Source organism: Sturnus vulgaris, chromosome 11 (assembly GCF_052056855.1).
Source record: "Sturnus vulgaris isolate bStuVul1 chromosome 11, bStuVul1.hap1, whole genome shotgun sequence".
Classification (NCBI taxonomy): domain Eukaryota; kingdom Metazoa; phylum Chordata; class Aves; order Passeriformes; family Sturnidae; genus Sturnus; species Sturnus vulgaris.
Window position 1 is genome coordinate 2,569,399 of NC_142253.1, and position 19,539 is coordinate 2,588,937.

At 41.8% G+C, this 19,539-nt stretch overlaps 1 protein-coding gene across 4 annotated transcripts in view; it reads right to left on the minus strand.

Moving 5' to 3' along the window:
• Nucleotides 1-1,051: 1,051 nt before the first annotated feature.
• Nucleotides 1,052-19,539, minus strand: part of CHL1 (cell adhesion molecule L1 like) — a 127,824-nt gene continuing 109,336 nt past the window's right edge. For all 4 annotated transcript variants that reach the window (XM_014873744.2, XM_088171245.1, XM_088171247.1 and 1 more), the window contains 9 exons: nt 19,144-19,366; nt 17,875-17,990; nt 17,514-17,718; nt 17,161-17,283; nt 16,375-16,554; nt 9,451-9,612; nt 8,693-8,824; nt 7,870-7,942; nt 1,052-6,035 (listed from right to left, as the gene is read on the minus strand). In XM_014873744.2, coding sequence (XP_014729230.2) covers nt 5,819-6,035; nt 7,870-7,942; nt 8,693-8,824; nt 9,451-9,612; nt 16,375-16,554; nt 17,161-17,283; nt 17,514-17,718; nt 17,875-17,990; nt 19,144-19,366 — 1,431 coding nt within the window. In that variant the 3' untranslated portion in view covers nt 1,052-5,818. The remainder of the gene's footprint in view (nt 6,036-7,869; nt 7,943-8,692; nt 8,825-9,450; nt 9,613-16,374; nt 16,555-17,160; nt 17,284-17,513; nt 17,719-17,874; nt 17,991-19,143; nt 19,367-19,539) is intronic.

Here is a 19,539-nt window from a genome sequence, read left to right on the forward strand (position 1 = left end):
AAAAAGTCCTGAAGCCTAAAAACGTGTGTCAAAAAAAAAAAAAAAAAAGAATTTCTTTCACTGAAATACAGTGAAACACACTCAGAATAGCACAGAATATTTCAATGAAATGCACCCAGAACAGCACAGAAGCCACATCAGCATCAAGGGTGATGCTCAACACACTCGAGCATCAACCAGATCTTTCAGATTCCTGTTAAATACATTTAAAAATGGATTTTTTAGCAATATCAGCTCCCATTTTCGTCACCTGGATTTTTCTGCTGTCTTTTAATGAGTCCTCAGTTTGGCTGTTCCAGGTATCAGGAGGGTGAATTTGTGCTCACCTGCAGAACCTTCCCCATGGACAGACAGAGCAGAATTAATCCCAGAACAGAGTATTGGAGATGGGGAGAGGGGAAGGAGTAACACAAAAATCAAGGTATTTTCCTTGGCAAACCAAGCCCATTTGCTAAATTCCTATAAAATGAATACATCTAGATCCCAGACTTTAAGCACAAGTGTAGTTTTCCCTAAAAAAAAACCAACAAAAAATGGTATTATTTGGTCTGTGTGTGCCTGGATATGTATAAGATTACCAATATTCTGGTGATGTTTAATGAAAATTGGTAGGAACTCTGTGTGCTGGGAGGTTTTGTGCTGGTAGCAGGGTGAATAAAGCCTGTGAGAGATAATATAATAATAATAATAATAATAATAATAATAATAATAATAATAATAATAGGGTGATAGTTTGGTCCAGGAGAGCATCACGTGGAATCAATGAGGAATTTGAATTCAGGCTGTTTGCAGGTCAGCTTCGTCCTGCTTTGGTGTCACATCTACAGGGCTGATGGTCCATGGTATCCAAAAATCTCAAGTGGAAGCCACAGGGCAGCTTAACCTTGGTGTGAAACCAAAAAAATCCCCACAAGTCACAGCCTAGAAGGGGCTGTGAGTCACAATTAAATCAGATTCCCAGCAAATAAACAGTGTCAAGTGAAAAAAAAAAAAGAATTTAAAAAAAAAATCCCAAATCAAACAAAAGAAACTTGCCGATTGCAACCAAGGCTTTTGAAGATTACATCAAGTCAAACTTTTATTAGCAAAGTTGTATTCCATGTAAAATGAAAATATCTTTTCAAACCATACGTGCACATCTGCATGGTACAAACAGCAACTACAGTACAACACGTTTCTCTAAACTTTAATCAATGCACACTAACATTTAGCTCCCAAAAAAGTAACGTTGTGATGGTGACACCACATTTGCTTTGATCTTTTTCTCATGAAATTACAAAGTCTCTTGTTTAAAGTCAGAAAACCATAATAATAATAAAAAAAAAATAAAAAAATGAACAGACAGAATGCTTTGGCTCAAACCCCCCGAGGGGCTCCTGCCTGAAAACAGAACAAATCAGTGCAGATCACTTGAGATTTGACATGAGAGATCCAGAGCTGCAATGTAAACATGTCCTGCTACCCCAGCGTGGTTTGTACCTTTATTTTTTGTCACACACACTGACAGAGATGCAGCTGAGGGTGTGATCCATTGGCAAACAAAGGGAATTCTCCATGAAGAATTTCCTTTCTTTCTATCTGTTCTTACAGGTAAGCAAAACAACCTAAATACACTTCTCACCTGCAAAACAACGGCTGTGAAAAATGACGCTGAGGTTTCCTCTCAAAAGCTCAAGGAGCAGCGAATTTTATTCTAACTTTTCTTTACAAAATGTGGAATCGCTGTTTAAAAACCCCACCCTTGTTAATTTTTTTTTTAAATATAGAAAGATTGTGCTACTATTTGTTTTCATGTCAAAAACACCATTGGCCTGAAAGCTTTGATGAAAAGCTCTCGTGCACTGGATTGGAGCCATTCAGTCAATGGAAGCAGTTACCAGGAAAAGAGCTGCCCACTGCAATTTGTGTGACATGGCACAGCACAACAAATACCAATCACTACTTGATTTGCTAATTAGATCCATTGAAGATGTGAGTTACAACGAACATTTGAAAATTTTTTTATACATGAACACATTCTTTTATCCAGAGGGGGAAAGTAATTTTCTGATTTGATTCCTAATTCTGTTCTTCCTAAAGATCCAGCCCCAGCAGGGCTCTGATGCCCAGTGCTGTATTTTTATCCTGCTGGAGTGCAGAGCCACGAGGGTTTCTGGAGGTTGGATCCCCTAATTTTGCCAGAGGGGGAAGCTGGGGCTGTTCCTGCAAGTTCTTGATAATTTCATTATATATATATATATATATATATATATAAAATATATAAATTAGAGAAAAATTAATCCACACCAAATCAATATTATGCTGCTTTGGGAATCCAAACAGCTCCCTTGGGAGAAAGGACAGAGGGTTGTTGTTTTTTTTTTCCCATGCTCTAGAAGAGCTGACTGTATTTGTTTAATCTTATGCACAACTTTTTCAACAAGACCCGTCCCTCTCTTCTTCCAGAGGCTGCTTAAATCCCCAAAGCTGGATCTGTGGGGCCAGGGAAATGCCTCCTCCCTGATGGTTGGGATTACATCCTGGTTTAACTGGGATGTCAAATCTGAAAATGCCATTTCCCCTCTCACACCTGTACTGAGACAAAACGTGTCAGAACCAAACGGAGCCCAAGCACAGCCGTGGCATAGGATAAATAATTCATAATTCATAAATTCCCTGTTCTGCTCCCATGGCTGCACTCCCTGCTCCCAGCAGGCAGGCTGGAATTCCCTGCTAGGTGTTAATTAATGAAATCACCACAGATTTCCAGCAGCTAATTTTAATAAATGCTCCTGCCAGAGAAAGATAAAAAAAAAAATAAAAAAAAAATCCAAAAAAGTCCCAAACAAGCCGACACAAAGATTTACTACTCGATGCACTATTTCGGAATAAGGTGTGAATTTTGGGGCTGTCCTGTGCAGGGACAGAAGTTGGACTTTGATGACCTTGTGGATCTCTTCCAGTTCAGGAAGTTCTATAAACTGCAGTGCAGTTGGTGACAATTTTATTGGGCTATGGTCACATTTCCTCTCACCTGTCACAGACCAAGACAAAAAAGACAAAAAAGGAGCCCAGCTCCCTGCAATGACAAAAAAAAAAAAACCTCCTCAGAAAAACCTCAGCTTGCTCTGGTAATTTAAATCTGAATAAAAACCTCTTTTAAAAAAAATCACTATCCTGTACTTTCCAGGGTTACTTTACAGAAAAAAAATCTCAATACAGGAGAAAAAGGAAAATAAATGAGTGGGGAAGAAAAAACAGCTCAGGTGAGTGAGATTTCCTGGGAGTTTGAGCCACTTGTTTAATATTCAGTGGGCACATTCCTCAAAACCCGTGTTCAAAATCCAGGTTCCATTGCACATCTTTTTCCTCCCTGTTTGATTTTTAGGTCCTGAGGCATCGTGGAACGCCAATATTAAGATTTAAGGCTGTGAATTAAAATCTGGGTGGAAAAAGCAGTGCCACCAGCACGGCTGAGCAGCACATCACAAACATCTCTCAGCAGCACGAGAGCAAGAGCTACACGGGGGTTTTAAATCCATTATTGGATCATTTGACACTCACTAATATGGTCTGAAACTCGACAGAGAAATTTAACATTGTTTAAAATGCATTTTCTGGGATGAGGGGTCTGGTTTATCTGCAGTGACCCACAGGAAAACGCGATGGGTGTGTGCAGCCCCCCCAGCCCAAAGGGAGGATTTGGGGGAGCCCACTCCAATTTTATTCCTGAATTTTCAAAGACATTTGATCACTGCAGATGATTGCCAAAGGAAATACATTAAAACCAGCCCAGAGCAAGCAGCAGGTTGTCACAAGCCTAATCAGTTCTTAGATTGTATCTGGCTTGGGCTGCAGCAGACACGAGTCAGCAGATAAAGATGCTGCTGGGAAATGTCTCTGTTGAGGAGATGCCAATTTTCACATTTCTCTAATTGTGCACTCCCTTCTTTGGAAAATTACTTTTTTTTTCCCCCACAAAATTAAAAGACTTTTGGAGTTTTTCAGTGTTTGGAATGAGCGAAATGCAGAAAACAGAACTTTATAAATAATCAAAAGGGAATAATGTGGGTCACTGATATGGGATGGGATAATTTTTGATTAGGGGCAGATTTCCACTCATCATTTTATACTCACAGGCACAGCCTGAATGGGGCTTTTGGGGTGGCTGTTTGGGGTTTGCTTTTCCCAAAGAGAGGTTACATAAAAAGCCCTTAAAAGCTCCAATTAAAAACCCACAAAGAGGCACAGAGAAGCAGAAGCTTGAGCACCAAAGGCTTCCAGAAACTGCCAAGCTCTGAGGAGGATCCTGGGGGGAGCTGTGGGGGATCCACAGCCTTTCCACTGGGAAAAATCTGCATTTCCCTGGGCTTAACTGTAGCCCTTGCTGGAAACTCAGAAGCACGTGAGCAATTCTTGCTTCCTCTCTTTCTTCCATTGAAATCGTGGAGGAGCCATTTGGGGATATTTGCCTAATTGTTATCAGGATGCCAAACAGCTTTTAGGATCTATTCCTCCCACAGGAACTACTGAAAAACTTTTATAATGGAAGTGACAGAAGAAATGAAGCCACCTTGATGCTCTACTGAAACAAGCAGATTCAAAAATATAAATGCTATTAAAAAGAGATTCAGGAGATTCCAATACAAAAAGACCAAAAAAATGTGCTGTACAGCTCGGCTGAGTTAGTGTTGGAGAGGCAAAGAACCCCGATTTAAACCAGCATTCAGTCAACAAAACAGGAAAACAAACTCTACCATAGTATTTTCTCTTTTACTTTTGTTTTTGTTTATTTAACAGGCTGAAAAGAAATGAACTCTCGAAAGTCAGGTAGGTCTAGTTTAGGTGATGCTTGAATGGTGTGAGGTTTGGATGATTCCTATACACACAACTCCTTCTGAAAACTAATTTTGCTGGTCCAAATCCATACTGAGAAGCAATTCTACTCATTCCTACACAGCTATACAGACCCATGCTAGCAACATGTCTCAGTTCAAAATAAAACCAGGCTGCTCTGGACTTGTGTCAATATTAATATCATATGTACAACGTCTCCATGAAATGTTGGCTAGCTCACAAATATACAGATATGAGACAGACACCAAGGAGTTTGCTTAGAAATGCAGCTTGCAGCTGGGAAAAATGAAAAATATCTCGAGTGATGGTGGATGGAAACCCTGTTTTGCCTTGCCACAGGAAGAGCTGCAGCTTAACTTATTTAAGGAAATAGTGCCAGCTACTGGGCAGCAGCTTCACCCACACTCTCCTGTGGGTAAAGCTGCATTTCTAAGTATTGGAAACTGAAGTCAGCTGTAACCACTAAAACAGTTTTTTGAATATCATACACAAAGGGGTTTATATCTTTAGGAAAAATTATACAATATATAGAATATATTTCTCTGGTATTTTAAAATTCTAATTTTCCTCGTTGTGTCACTTTGAAGAGTAAATGTTTTCTTGTTGGTGCCATAACCTCGAGGTAATAACCAAGGCCATGAGGGAATTTTATACACAGACCTGTGACAGCAGCCATACAGGGCAAAAATACTACACAGAGAAACATATTCCAAGCCTAAGAAAACACCTGGAGCAGCAGGTAAGGACACTGAGAAACTCTGGTTTGCTCAGACTAACACATCGTGTAGAATAAAGAATTATTCTGTTTTATTGAGAAGAAAACACATAGAAATTCGGATGGAAAAAAAATCACCTTTTAGTGGCAGTGACTCGTTTTTGTATTACCTGGATGTCAGGAATTTCCTGACTGGTTTCAACCAGCACCCTGCTCCCGTGGGAACTGTGGAGAGCTACCCAGGATAAATATCACAATTCAATCATTTTAGGCGTGGAGAGGAAAAGTCGCCGTAGAACTCCCAGTGCTTTCCACGGATCCTTTCTCCTTAGATCCAGAATAAGCTCCAATAAATGAACCATCTTCATTGAACATGCCATGCTCCCCTTCTCCATAATCTACCAGACTATCAGCACTTCCCGTGGCTTTAATGTCCCCGTTAAGTGACTGCAGGCTGCCTTTCAGCGGCTTTTCATCGCTGTCACTACAAAATAAAGAGATGCCTTTCCAAAAATCCGCCTCTCACCGGGCAAGGAGGGAAAGTGCTCTCGGCTTGGGGAGGGAGGAGGGAGGGACACGTGGGGGGTGCAGTGAGGATGATCTGAGTCCTGCCCTGGTCTCCTCACACCTGAGCTCCCCCACACTGGATTTTGTCGTTATTCCCACAAATTTAATGGGAATTATCAACACCCATCTGCTTGGGTTGCTTTCCCTTTTGGCCTTGGGCAGACAGAATGGAGAGAAAGGGAAGGGGAAGGGGAAGGGGAAGGGAATGTTGGAGAGGATTGGAGGGGTCTGTCCCAGCTACCACGGCTGATACCCAGTCCTTGGAACCCCAGAGAGAGACACTTTTCATTTTACAGAACACTCAGGGCCTATTTACTTCATTTTCCTTTGGAGGTGGGTGAATGAAGTGACATCACATCAGTGAGTCACATCTCACTGCTGTAGGAGCATCTCTTTGAGTTTAAATGGCCAATAAAGGTGCTTTTCCCCTTTTTTCCTGCTGTTATTTTATTTTACTGGTGTTTATCTCACTGGAGTTTGCCTCTACTAATGGGGAGGAACCAGGAAAAACAAAAGCAGATTCCATGTCTGCATCTGCAATCTCTTTTCAGCAAAAATTCCATGAAAAAAGACAACCCACCACCAAAATTCTGGGAAAAAAAGGGGAATTTCTCTGGCCATCCCTCCTAATGGCACCATAGCAGAGGAAACAAGAACAGCCTGAACAGGACATCTGGGGGAACTGGGAAAAAATTAAAAGATTCTATAAAAAAAAACTGAATTAGGCCTCTGCATTAGGGACATAATTATTCAAGTACAGCCCTTGCTGCTAATGCCAACTCAGTGTCAGATCTTTGGCAATTTTATCTAAGGGAGGACAGAGAAATGAACCTGAACTTCATTTCTTCAGGATGGACTCAATATGTGCATAAATAAAACAGAAAAAATCACTGCTTTTCTGCACAGGGCATTTCTCCTCAGAATAAAAAAGACAAGCTTGGATTTCAGGGGGAAAGGAGGGGGTCAAAGTTATTAACCTCAGGGCTTTCTTACCTTTCTAAATATTTGTCCCATTAGAAAGCATTAAAAATTAAATAAAGATGAAATTATGCAGAAAAAAAAAAAAAAAAAAAAAAGCCCTACTCCAGTACAAATAATGTAGTATATATAAGTGGCATTTCAACAGCAATTTTATGCCCTTAAGGGCAGCAACACCAGTTTTCCAGCATGGTTCTTATAATTATGGATTTTCCTATATATCACAATTACATATTGCTAGAAGTTTTAGTCATTTTAAAGCAGCCAAAGAGGTTATTTCGATTCTCCTACAGGGATTTCTATAGAGAGATTTTTGTTTTTAAAATATTTTTTACCATATTCCAAACTTTTTTTTGTTTTCTTCCCCAAAGTGACCATTCCCTTTATTACACCATTTGGGTCTGAGTTTCAAAAACCCACTGAAGACATAGAATTCAATCCATTGACTTCAGTGGGCTTTTCAGCAGCACCCCAAATTATCATATATATTTACATTATTCATACAATGCTAAAGAAATAAAACAAACAAACAAACAAAAAAGTGAAAAATAACCACCAATACATCAACATTTCCTTATATCCCAGCTTGGATGGATTGAAATATACTGGAGATACCTTTATATTCCTACTCTTATCCACTCCTATGTGGTTTGCCTTGAAAATGAAAAACAGCATTAATTGCATGCCATAAAAATGTCCCGAATAATGATGGCATTTGGAAACAAACAAAACCCCAAGAAACACAAAGGCTTGTGAAAGCAGGTCCTATTTACCTATATTCCCCAAAGATTTCATCTTTTATTGATTGAGCTTCGGGATCTGGATGCAAATCTTCTTTTTCTTTCACTGTGCAAATAAAATAAAGGACAGATCTCTGTGTTGTGTTCTGCCATGGATTTTTCTTTTCCCAGGGGAAATGGGAAAACCATCTGCAATCACCTGTCCTAGAGCTGGCTGGACACAACCTGTGAACTTCCAAGAGTTTGGGACCATTCCCTAATTTATTATAAGTAAGTATTTATAGAACCATGGAATGGTTTGGGTTGGGAGGGACCTTAAATCCCACCCAGTGTCACCCCTGCCATGGCAGGGACACCTCCCACTGTCCCAGGCTGCTCCAAACCCAGTCCAGCCTGGCATTGAATGTTCCCAGGGATGGAGCATCCCCCACCTCTTTGGCAACCAGATTTCTACTTCGATGAATTTACCTAAATCCTTACTCACTGCCTGGAAAACGACAGAGGTAATTTTTAGCAAAATATTCCACTGTTCATCTGCCTGTGGAAGTTCTGCCCGTGTGTCCAGCAGCATTCCCAGGTGGAAAGTGGGCAGGGAGTTGTGACAGCAAGGACCTTGCTGGATTAAATGCTGGAATATTCCAGGAGTGCTGGCAAAGGGCTTTGCAGGCTCTGTGACCAGCACAGAGCACAGCTCCACTCCCATTCATTAAAATCCCTTCCGTGGATATTTATCAAAAGCTACAAACCCTAATTGGATGTTTGTGCTCGAGGCCTTGCGGCCCCCAGAGAGAAACCTCTGAAGGATGGTAGTTATTAACATGTGAACATAGGGAAAGGACAATATAAATCCATTTACCTGAATATTTGCCTCCTTTATTTCTTCTGACAAAGCAAATGGTTAGCAGCAGCAGGGTGAGCAAGGCGATGGCACACATCAGCCCGATGAACCAGCCCTGGGTGGAAATCCCCTCGTAAATGCCAGCGTAGGCTTGGGGAGAGGGGAGAGGAGGAAAAAGGCAGAAAATTAATCAGAGGGAAAGGGCAGCACCCCACAAGATAACAGGAACACATCACGTTCCTCTCCAGAGCTTAATGGAATCAGTCTATCACTACTGATGGTGTTCAGCTTCAGTGCGAGGCAGGAATGTGTCCAGAGTGGGACATCTGGGATGGAGGGGAGCATGCAGGTGACAAGGGACAACACAGACACTTGGCAAGGTGGCTCTGAGAGAGCAGTTGACTCACAGGATTAGCACCACACAGGAAAGCTGAGCAGAGAGTTGTTAAGCCTCTCATGCAAAAGCAGTTTTTTGCAAAAGAGAGAGAGGTAAAAGTGCCCCCAGGAGATGCAAATCACCAAACTGGCCACGGATGGGTTCGATCACAGCTGCCCTCTCACATTGCACTGGTTTGTAAAGGTCTGGGATTGTTCCAGGCCGTTGTAAGAACCTGGGATGTGTTTGTGCTGCCATGGGATTCAACTGCAAGGGCCAACCTCAAGCCCAGAGCACGGAGCGATGAGTTTGGGACATTGGCACTGCACGGGATGGAACCTCAGCATCGATGCACATGGAAAAACAAACGTTCAGCGCCTCCAAGGGCTTCGTGTCTCACCTCTGCCCCTGGTCTCAATTACATCTTCAAAAATGCTATTGTTATCCACCCAGTTCTTAGTCACTAGGCGGATTGTGTACTCAGTGCCAGGCTCAAGGGCCTCGCTGGGCTGAAACTTTGGGGTGGGCTTTACTGCGTCTGAAATCCTGCTGCTCCCTTTACCTACGGAATGCACACATTCAAGGCAGAGGGGTTAATGGCATTCATGGACAAAAAGCCTAGGAAATGCACAGTTACAAATAACAGACAAGTACAACATGTAATTTTAAACATTTGGTATCAGGCAATCTGATTTTCCAAAGCAAAAAGATACCCCCAAACATTCCCTCTGTTTGATTTTTTAATGTTCTGTCGGATGAAATCAACAGCAGACTGGAGTAATCCTGATGTTTAGGAAGGGGTTTGTTCATCTCCCAGGATGAAAGTTAATATTGATGGGGGATTATGGATCTGCTTTAACTAATGCGTGCTTAAAAAATTACAACTTGCAAACGAGCTTGCTTTGTATGGATAATCTGGGGTTTGATGCTTCTCCCATTGAACTGAACCCAGCAGGGAGGCACAGACAGCTTGTTAGCTGGATATGGATCCTTATACGTCTCCCAGAAAAAAATTAACAGCAGGACTTGTGCTTGCTTCTCTCCTGACAGTGATTTTCTGTGTCCTTTTAAATTCCACAATGCCTGCACAAAGCACTGGTTTACAAACAACTCACCAATTTGCCTGTAAATGGATTTTTAGGCATTTAAGTGTTGCTGATGAGTTTAATATTTGATCAGGAGAAGGCAAATTCCAGTTTGGTTATGGAACCTTGTTAGTTGCAAAACACCTCCTGTAACACTGTCTGCATTCAGATTGTGGGCATTAAATAAGATTTTTCAGAACAGCTTTTGTGGAAAGCAGGAAAAAGGACATTACAGCAGCTGGCAATCACTGCCTGGACATGAACAGCCTGCTCAGCAATTTCAGAGTTGTGTGTGACATGGAGGGATCTCTTAAAACATGGGAGCATCCCTGTCCTCGATGGCTGGTGAGAAATCTGTGGGGGCAGCACTCAATAAAAATAATTCTTGAATTGCTCTCAATTGCCTGATTTGCCTGTTTTGTCCAAAGCCATCTAAACTAAGGCTTGAGCACAAAGTATAATCTGCAAACTACTCTGTCAATTAGCACTGACAGGGGAACAATGCTCATTAATACTTCAACTAGTAAATAAGCAAAGCAAGAAGCTGCTGGAGATTAAGGCTGAGTTGACAGCTGAAGGGAAAAAAAGAAAAAAAAAAAGATTAAGATAAATCCAAGCACAGTCAAAGCAGCAGTTCAGGATAAGTTTTTCAAGGCAACTCTCCATGTATTACAATAAGCAGTTAAATGAGCAGACCACTGGGACCCAGAGAGAAACATCCAGCTGAAACACTGCTGATACTGAAGCACAGCTCATTAGCATAAATTAATCCATCTATCAGTGATTTTTCCTAAATGAAGTATGTGAAACCCAGCTATAGTTTTTAATCAAACCGCAAATTAAGCAACAGGACACCACAGGTACATTTTAATTACGTGCTCTAAAATCAAAACATCAGAAAAAATGGGAATATTATCCATAAAGGAACAGAAATGAACAAGAGCCTTCGACCCAATGTCAGTGCAATACCGTGTAACACTCGTGCATGACATGATAACCACATGTTCCAAAGTGTTCACACCACCAGACTTCTAAGGAGGAATTTCTCCTGAATTCCTGGGAAGCAAATCCTAAACCTTGAGCTCCTGGCAGGTGGTTTGTGGTGCATATTAAACCAACCTTACCAGTCCCTCTCTGCCCCCTATTTATTCCCAGCTTGTGGCAGCCTGTTTCTGAACCATCAGCTCTTTAGAGAAGCAGAAAGAGGGAACTGAGATGGCTGAAAAAAATCCCTTTTTCTGTCCTTTTATTGCTCAGCTCTGTCTGATGTTGCAGCTGCCACTGGCCTGGCACATGGTGCAGCTCAGGGCTGGGATGGACATCTTGGGATGAGGATGAGCCCAGCCTAACCTGGCACTGAGGATTTACCAACAGCTCTCCATTTATCATCTCCTATCCCAAAACACTTTTTTTTTTCCCCTTTAAAACTCAGTAGTGCAGTGCTGGGTGATGATGAGGTTTCTTTCCACACCATCTCTTGCTGGTCTGTGTGGCACAGCCAACAACAGAGGAGACAGCTTTGGTAATAGGGGAAGGTTTGGTGGCTGGAATAGAAAAAGTAGTGTGGCCTCCTGAAAAATAAAACCAAAGATACACAGATATGGCAAAGCTGCACATTCTGGAAGGCCAGGAACATCCTGAAAGCTGCAGGAATTAGCTGCAGAAAATTGAAAGCAGTTGGGTCGGGTTTTTAATCTCCAATAAGGGAGAAGGAGCATTAGTAATAAAGGCATATCACCAGCACTTCTCATCTTCCCCCACTATTTATCAGCCACACCATGGGACTTGCATGAACATTAAACACTGAACTGCAATTTTACAATATTCCTACCGGGCTCCAAGATTTATGAGGAGAACAGAACACACATTTTTTACAGAAGCTTATGGTATAAAGGGAAAAACAATAGAAACCACCCCCAAAGATTTTCCAGAGTGTTCTCCAAAAGTTAGCACATCTGTTATAAAATATACTCATATAAAAAAAACCTGGCAGTCTGAGAGCTAAATACTAATTGTGGGCAGCATCTTAATTTATAACCATACCTATCTAAATACATCTGCTGCAATAACTGCAAAGTTGAACTTCCATTAATTTTCCCCTGCTGCCTGGCTATTAAAAATGTATAAATATGCAGCACAAGTATCCTTCATTGTCAGGGCTTTTCAGTGCAGAAGGTAATTCACGTTAAATTTGGATTATTTTAGACTACAGAGATTAGCAAACCTGTTGTATGTAAAATTTATTGGGAAAAATTTATAGGTGAGGTGATGATCAAGAAATTTTCACCGATTTCATTAGATTTTCTTGACTGTGAGCAAACAGGGTTTGCTGCTAACAGCACCAGTGGTTACATATAGGAAAGGTATTTTATTATTCCTTTTCCACTGTGCCCATGGCAAAAGAGAGCTAAACCCATGTCTTGTTCCAAATGTTACCCTGGTCCTGAAGGATAGGACCTTCTCCCTAAGATTTCCCAAAAGCCTTTGGGAATTTCGTGCCAATGGCCACTGGAATATGATGAAAACTGGTGACCTTTTATTTCCTGGCTCCTCTGGAGAATAAACCTACAACTGTTTGGCTTCATGTGGATGAATTTCTCATTAATGCTTGGATTTCTGGACACACAATGATAATTCTCAACATGTAATATGTGTTTGGTAATCCCCAAGCAACACTGGTGACAAGATGAAAAGGAGCTTTGTGTTAAAGAAGGGCTGCTACATTAAATTAATCTTTTCACTTCTGGAAAAACGTTATTTCGTGTTACGTTTCTGAGGGCTAATGATCTTAGGGAAATTGACATTTTCAAGGGGAAAATTAATTAGTTTGGAGGTCATTTAAGACATACTGCCTGAAAATATAAGACAGAAATTATAATAATATTCTAAGGACAACATGCATTCTTCTGTGGAATGAAACCAAGACGAAACCACAGAAATTAAGCTATTATTTATTTTGCAGTACAATCCAAATTCCCTTTTGGTCAGGTTCAAGAATTATTTTATCAAGAAATGATAAAGATCTCAGGTTGCCTATCAGGGTTTCATATCTGAGTAATTTTCCCTGTACAAATTTGTTTTCAGTGATGCTACATGAATCCTCACACATATTAAATAAGGAAATTCCCTTTTCTTTGTAATTCCAGACAACAGTAGCAGGGACAACTGCAAACAAATTAAAACCACAGCAGTGATGGAGATCAAGTAAAAAAAATGAAATGTGAATGAATCCAGAGCTGCCACCTCAACATCTCCACTTTCCTGGCAGATTGCATTGTGAAATTCTGAAATACCCATGGCAAAGGCTGAATTGCAGCAGAGGAAGTTTCCAAAGCCTTAAAATGAACAATGAGAGTTTTATGGGTTTATTATTAAACTGGAACATAGTGGTTATAGAATCACTGAATCAACCCCCAAAGAAACATGGAGTGCTCCATCAGAGAGTTTCATTTCAGAGGACACCACGTTTTATATCTGTCATTTACGTGGGTCATTTCAAATGATAAACTTTGACTTCTGAAATCACTTCCCTCCTTCAAAAAGAGAGATTGTTTTAATTTTGAGCAATTGCCTCGCTCCCCAAACCACAGCTCAAAATCCCAAGGAGGTCACTGAAAAGAGTGATATTTCTTTTTTATTTCTTTTTTTTTTTTTTTTTTTTTTTTGCCTATCATGTTTAGGTGAAAAATATCTGAGCAATTTAGCCAGCAAATAATGACACAGAACTCTAATGGCATCTCAGTGACAGATGCAGTGCCCTAATTTAGAGTGGCTTGAGAAGCAGGAAGGAGCACACATAAATCACAGAACTGAACTCTTGCAGCTTTCATTAATTATACTACTCTAGTCTAAGAGTATTTCACAAGAACCAGGTGTTGCCACCACTGAAACAGAGTTTATGAAAGTAGAGAAAGAGAACAAAATCAATGTCAACATCTCTAAACCATGACAAGGTTATTTCAAGGAGTCAAAACACATTATTCTGGTTTCCCACTGAAGGCCAGAAAAGGCAACTAATGAGGGGAAAATGGGTATTTTTATCTTGGGGAAAAAAAAAAAAAGTTTTTTCTTTTCTTAATGAGGAATAAATTTTAAATGGTGATTAATAGCTGCTACCAGGTGAGTACCTGTGTCCTACAGTGAGACTGGAGGCAAGAGAGTTGAGAAGGAGTTTTATTACTTGGGAAAACAAATGGCAGTTCCTGACTGGATCTGGAACTGGGACATGAAGGTTTAAAGCACTTTTTACCTCTTTTACCAGTACCTGAAAAGAATTCTTCAACTTAGAAGTCCAACAGCACATGGGCCATTTTTCTATTTTACATCAACATTGCTGCAGACTGTTATCTTTGCTAAAAATGTTGCAGCCAGGACTCTTTTGCTTATCACATTCCCTTTCCTTCCCCAGGGTAAGTGCACAGCAATGGTTTCTGATTAATAGCAAGGAGCTGCTCCTCAGTACTGTGCAGTTCTCAGACTTGCTGAGCACAGTATGTTTTATTTCACTTCAGCTGAAAGTGAAAGATGAGCTATCATAGAGTGCTTGGGATTTTCCTCTAAATCATTGAACATCAGTGTTTCAGCACAGGGTGTAAGTGGCACACAAATGTTTACTTCTGGTCTCTGATAAAATAACCATAAATAATGGAGCAAATGCAGTCAACTTGATGTTTATCTGGATTTTCCATGTCAAACAGCTGACCCTAATGTTGCTGGCAGTCCCCCATCTTCATGCATGGGCAGAATTCCTTTTTAGAATATTACTGAGAACAGATTATCTGCATCTTCAATTTTCTGTTCAGGCCAGAATGAAATTCACTTATTCCATCATGGCTTAAGGAGTTGATGGGTGGGAACAGAAACAGGACAGCACAGCAAAATGAAACAGATGAGCTCTGCTTCCCTGAAGAGAACCACATGAAAAAGTCCATTGACTGCTCTCATGCCAAGGAAAACAAACTTACTTCCCCTAATTACAAAGGAAACTCAAGCCTGGATTACTTCTGATAGATTTTTCTGTTAGAAGCAGAGCAACACAGAGTTCCCAGGCAGGTACAAAGGAGAGCTCTTTATTGCAAAAAACAGCCCTTTCTAAGCAGTCAGGCCATTATCAGCTGCATTCTAAAAAGCACAACAAATGTACTTCAATCAACCACCATGAACCACAACGTGAGCATGTCACAGGGATAAAACTTGGTTTCCTACCTCCAATTCAGCTGAGCCACTTTCACAGTCCTTTTCTACTTAGCAAAAGTAGTAGGTGTGAGCCATGGTTTTACAAAGATATCAATGCCTTTATTTCCTAAAGGTTTTACCTTTGCACAACATTTTTCAGCTGAATCACTTTCCCATAGTCCTTTTCTACTTAGCCAAAGTAGCAGGCCTGAACCATGGTTTTACAAAGATATCAAGGCCCTTATTTTGGAAGGTTTTACCTACACACAATATTTTTCAGCTGAATCACTTTCCCATAGTGCTTTTCTACTTAGCCAAAGTAACAGGCCTGAGCCATGCTTTCACAAGGACATCAATGCCTTTATTTCCTAAAGATTTGACCTTTACAAAACATTTTTCAGCTGAGTCACTTTCCCAGGGTCCTTTTCTACTTAGCAAAAGTAGTAGGTCTGAACCATGCTTTCACAAGGGTATCAATGCCTCTATTTCCTAAGGTTTGACCTTTACACAACATTTTTCAGCTGAATCACTTTCCCAGGGTCCTTTTCTACTTAGCAAAAGTAGTAGGTCTGAACCATGGTTTCACAAGGATATCAATGCCCTTATTTGTAAGGTTTTACCTATACACAACATTTTTCAGCTGAATCACTTTCCCAGGGTCCTTTTCTACCTAGCCAAAGTAGCAGGCCTGAACCATGCTTTCACAAGGGTATCAATGCCTTTATTTCCTAAAGGTTTTACCTTTGCACAACATTTTTCAGCTGAGTCACTTTTCCAGAGTCCTTTTCTACTTAGCAAAAGCAGTACGTCTGAACCATGCTTTCACAAGGGTATCAATGCCCTTATTTTGTAAGGTTTTACCTATACACAACATTTTTCAGCTGAATCACTTTCCCAGGGTCCTTTTCTACCTAGCCAAAGCAGCAAACCTGAACCGTGATTATAAACACCTTGACACTTTGTAAAAGGGTATCAACGCCCTTACTTTGCCAGGTTTTATACACCATTCCCCCCTCCACCGTTCTCAGGGCTCCTCCCCACCACGCGCGATTCTGCGATCTTACCGCCCTGGGCCAGTGTCAGCCCCTCCTCGGTGGCCGCCTTGCCGCAGCCCTTGGCCGTGCAGGCCCTGATGTAGAACTTGTACTTGGTGCTGGGGCTGAGCCCGGCCAGGTGCCAGCTCAGCGCCGAGCGGTTGGTGACGCTCACGTCGCTCAGGGCGCCCACCTCGCGCGTCTCGTTGACTGCAAGGCAAGGGCACCCCTGTCACTATGGAGTTTTGGCTTCTTTTCCTGCCAGAGTCGGCATTAAAAGCTCAAGATGGCGTTTCTTGGTTGGACTCAGTTATTGTTTTAGTTATTAGTTCTTATAAACTGGGAGTTTTACAGCACCTCGAGCTAACAAGGTAAAAATATCTCTCTCTACAAGGCCTTTTAAGGACCAACCGTCCAATTAAGAAAAGCCACCTAAATTATTTTTACTTTTAACCCAATAACCAACCACCCGTGGCCCACAATGCAGATTTTTCTATCAATTTCTATCAATTTTTCTATCAATTTTCTACCAATTAAACCAGAATCATGAAGAAGGGGACAAAGGACAAAACCTCCGCCCTAAAACCTCCGTTACGTTAGGTGTAATTTGCCAATATGAAATAATTGAATCAGCCCGTAAGTGTGGGATGGGGAATGGCAGCAATGGGAGCTCCCATGGGAAGAAGTGCATGGAAAACTTTCAGCTCTGGGAGCTGACTGCAGCCTGCCCTCTGGCAGCCCCTGTGCACACCACACCTGGAGCTTTCTCAACTAATCCTGCTTCAATTCTGAACTCAAAGCAATCGAGGCACGTACTTATCTGGTACTGCAGAATGTAGCCAGTGAGGTGGCCATTGGCTTTCTTGGGAAGTCCCCAGGACAGAGTGACTGAGTCCTTGTCAAAGTTCAGGATCCTGAGAAAACGTGGCTGTTCAGGGACTGGAAGACACAGGGATGAGCTTTCAGAGGAGAGTGAACAGGTCTGTCCCTACAAATTATTATTAAATGAGGATATCATTTAGCTCAACACCCACAGCTCCCCTTTCAAGGGAAGAGTTCTACAAATAGCAGAGTTTTTATTATTGCCTTAAATAAGGGAATCAACTCACCTTGTCCCAAGGGCAGTTTCAATTTATGTCCCTCCATCCCATACTTTCCTCTTGGCTTACCTCCTTCTGGAGTTTCAAACACCACAGGGGAGCTCTCAGGGCCATCTCCTCTGGAGTTGAAAGCCGAAACTGTCAGGCGGAATTCACTGAAGGGGTCCAGGCCAGGAATCATCCCAGAGTTCCTGTCTCCCACAAACGTCAGGAAGTGTTTCTCTGGGTGATGCCTCTTTCCATCCAGCATGCTTTTTGTTTTCCACCAGCTGACCTGCGAGGAGATTGGGATTTCTGTAACAAATCTTGTTGTGCGAGGATGAGCACGATCATGATCTCTCTCACCTTCCCAAAAGTGAGAGATTTCAATCTAGGACTCATTTAATAATCTATTCAACAATATACAAATATTTATAGAGAAGTTTGTAACCTTGTAGCCTCTTAAGTGCCCACGAACTCTGTCCCTTGGTATCCCAAACCAGAAAACTCTGACCAGGGTGCTGTTCACAACCTCCACCGACACGCCCGAAGGAGCAGCATCTGGAACTGTAAAAACAAAAGTCCCAGGTGTTAAAAACACTTCCAAGAGCCCAGATTCACATTTTTCACAGCTCCAGGGCTTGGCTTTCCAGCTCCAGCTGTACCACTTCATGCAATCTCACTGCAGGCAAGCAAAAAGCCATTCCACCTGCATCCAGTGGGTGGAATGGGCCAATAAACATTATTTTTGTGTATTTTTCTGCTGAGAGTTGGGATACATGTGCACTGGGACATATGAATTTCTCCACCAGTATTTATGATTTCCTGTTTCAAGCAATGCTTACAGCAGTGAGAAGAATAAAAGAAATGATTAATATGGCACTCAAGAAGGCAATAATAAAGGTTTTTTTTATAATCAATTTCATTTTACAACTAAGCTCATTAAACAGTAGGATTTTAATCACTGCATAACACAGAGAGCTATTACAGTGCCTGAAAAAAGGGGGCCTTGATCCATTGAAAACTGAATTGTGAGGAAGATTTTCCACTGGTAGATGTAAAATTAGACTCATCACAGAGAGACAAAGAAAATAAACGTGATGTGGAGTTTTTTTCTTCTTGCTCTCTCTATTCTCCACCTCTTCTCCACCACCAGACCCTCCTGTTCCCACCTCTGGGTGGGCAGTGGGATTCTCCTGAGTCCATTTCCAGCACTGAAACTCCACCTGGGAGCCATGGAAAGCCATGGGCCAGAAACCCAGGCTGGAGAAGGTGACAAATTCTTCAGGGACTCATGGACAAGGTAACACCAGCACACGTGGGAACGTGGCATTGTCTGCAAATTCACTCAAACACCCAATGCCTGCGAGTTTGTCCCTAATTGTCAGAGTATTTAACTTCTGACAGTGTTAAACTGTTGGGTCAAGCATCAGAGAACCCAAAGATTTTTTTCTTCCTACCACGTACAACACAACTGCTACACTTCAGAGACTCCTCATGGACCGTGGCCTTCAAACAAGTGCCCAGACTAAACCAACAACTGAGATTAATGAGAGCACAAGTGACCTTTCCAAAAAAAACCCCTCACACTGCAGCAGGCTGGCATCCAGGCAGCCAGCACGGGTCATGTCCACGCCTCATGGAGCCCATCAGGCTGAGCACTGCCATTCCAGCAGCTCTGGGCTGCCTCATCCATCACTCCACACCCATTTTTACTCACCATCCTCTCCTGAATATCCAATGGTGATGTTTGGTTCGGGGCCAGATCCTAAATTATTGACAGCCTGGACTTTGATCTCGTAGGGCACGAAGGTGGGCACGTTCCTCACGCTCAGGGAGTGCTTCTTCACCAGCTCCTCGTTCCAGTCAGTCTCCACACCCCGCTGCCTCCAGCTGACTTTGTACTCCAGCCCTGGCCCGTTCCTCTCCACGGGCTTCAGAGGCTGGGGAAAAGTCAAAAGAGATCTTGTCTGCCTGTGTTAAAACCACAAAACAGCAGCCGAGGGGAGGGGGGGGGGATGCAGGAAATAGAAAAAGTAGAAGGTTCTCAAAAAGCTGTGGGAAAGCAAATCTCAGAGTGAAGAAATGCAAAAAAGTCGGGGGTGCAAGGTCAGGA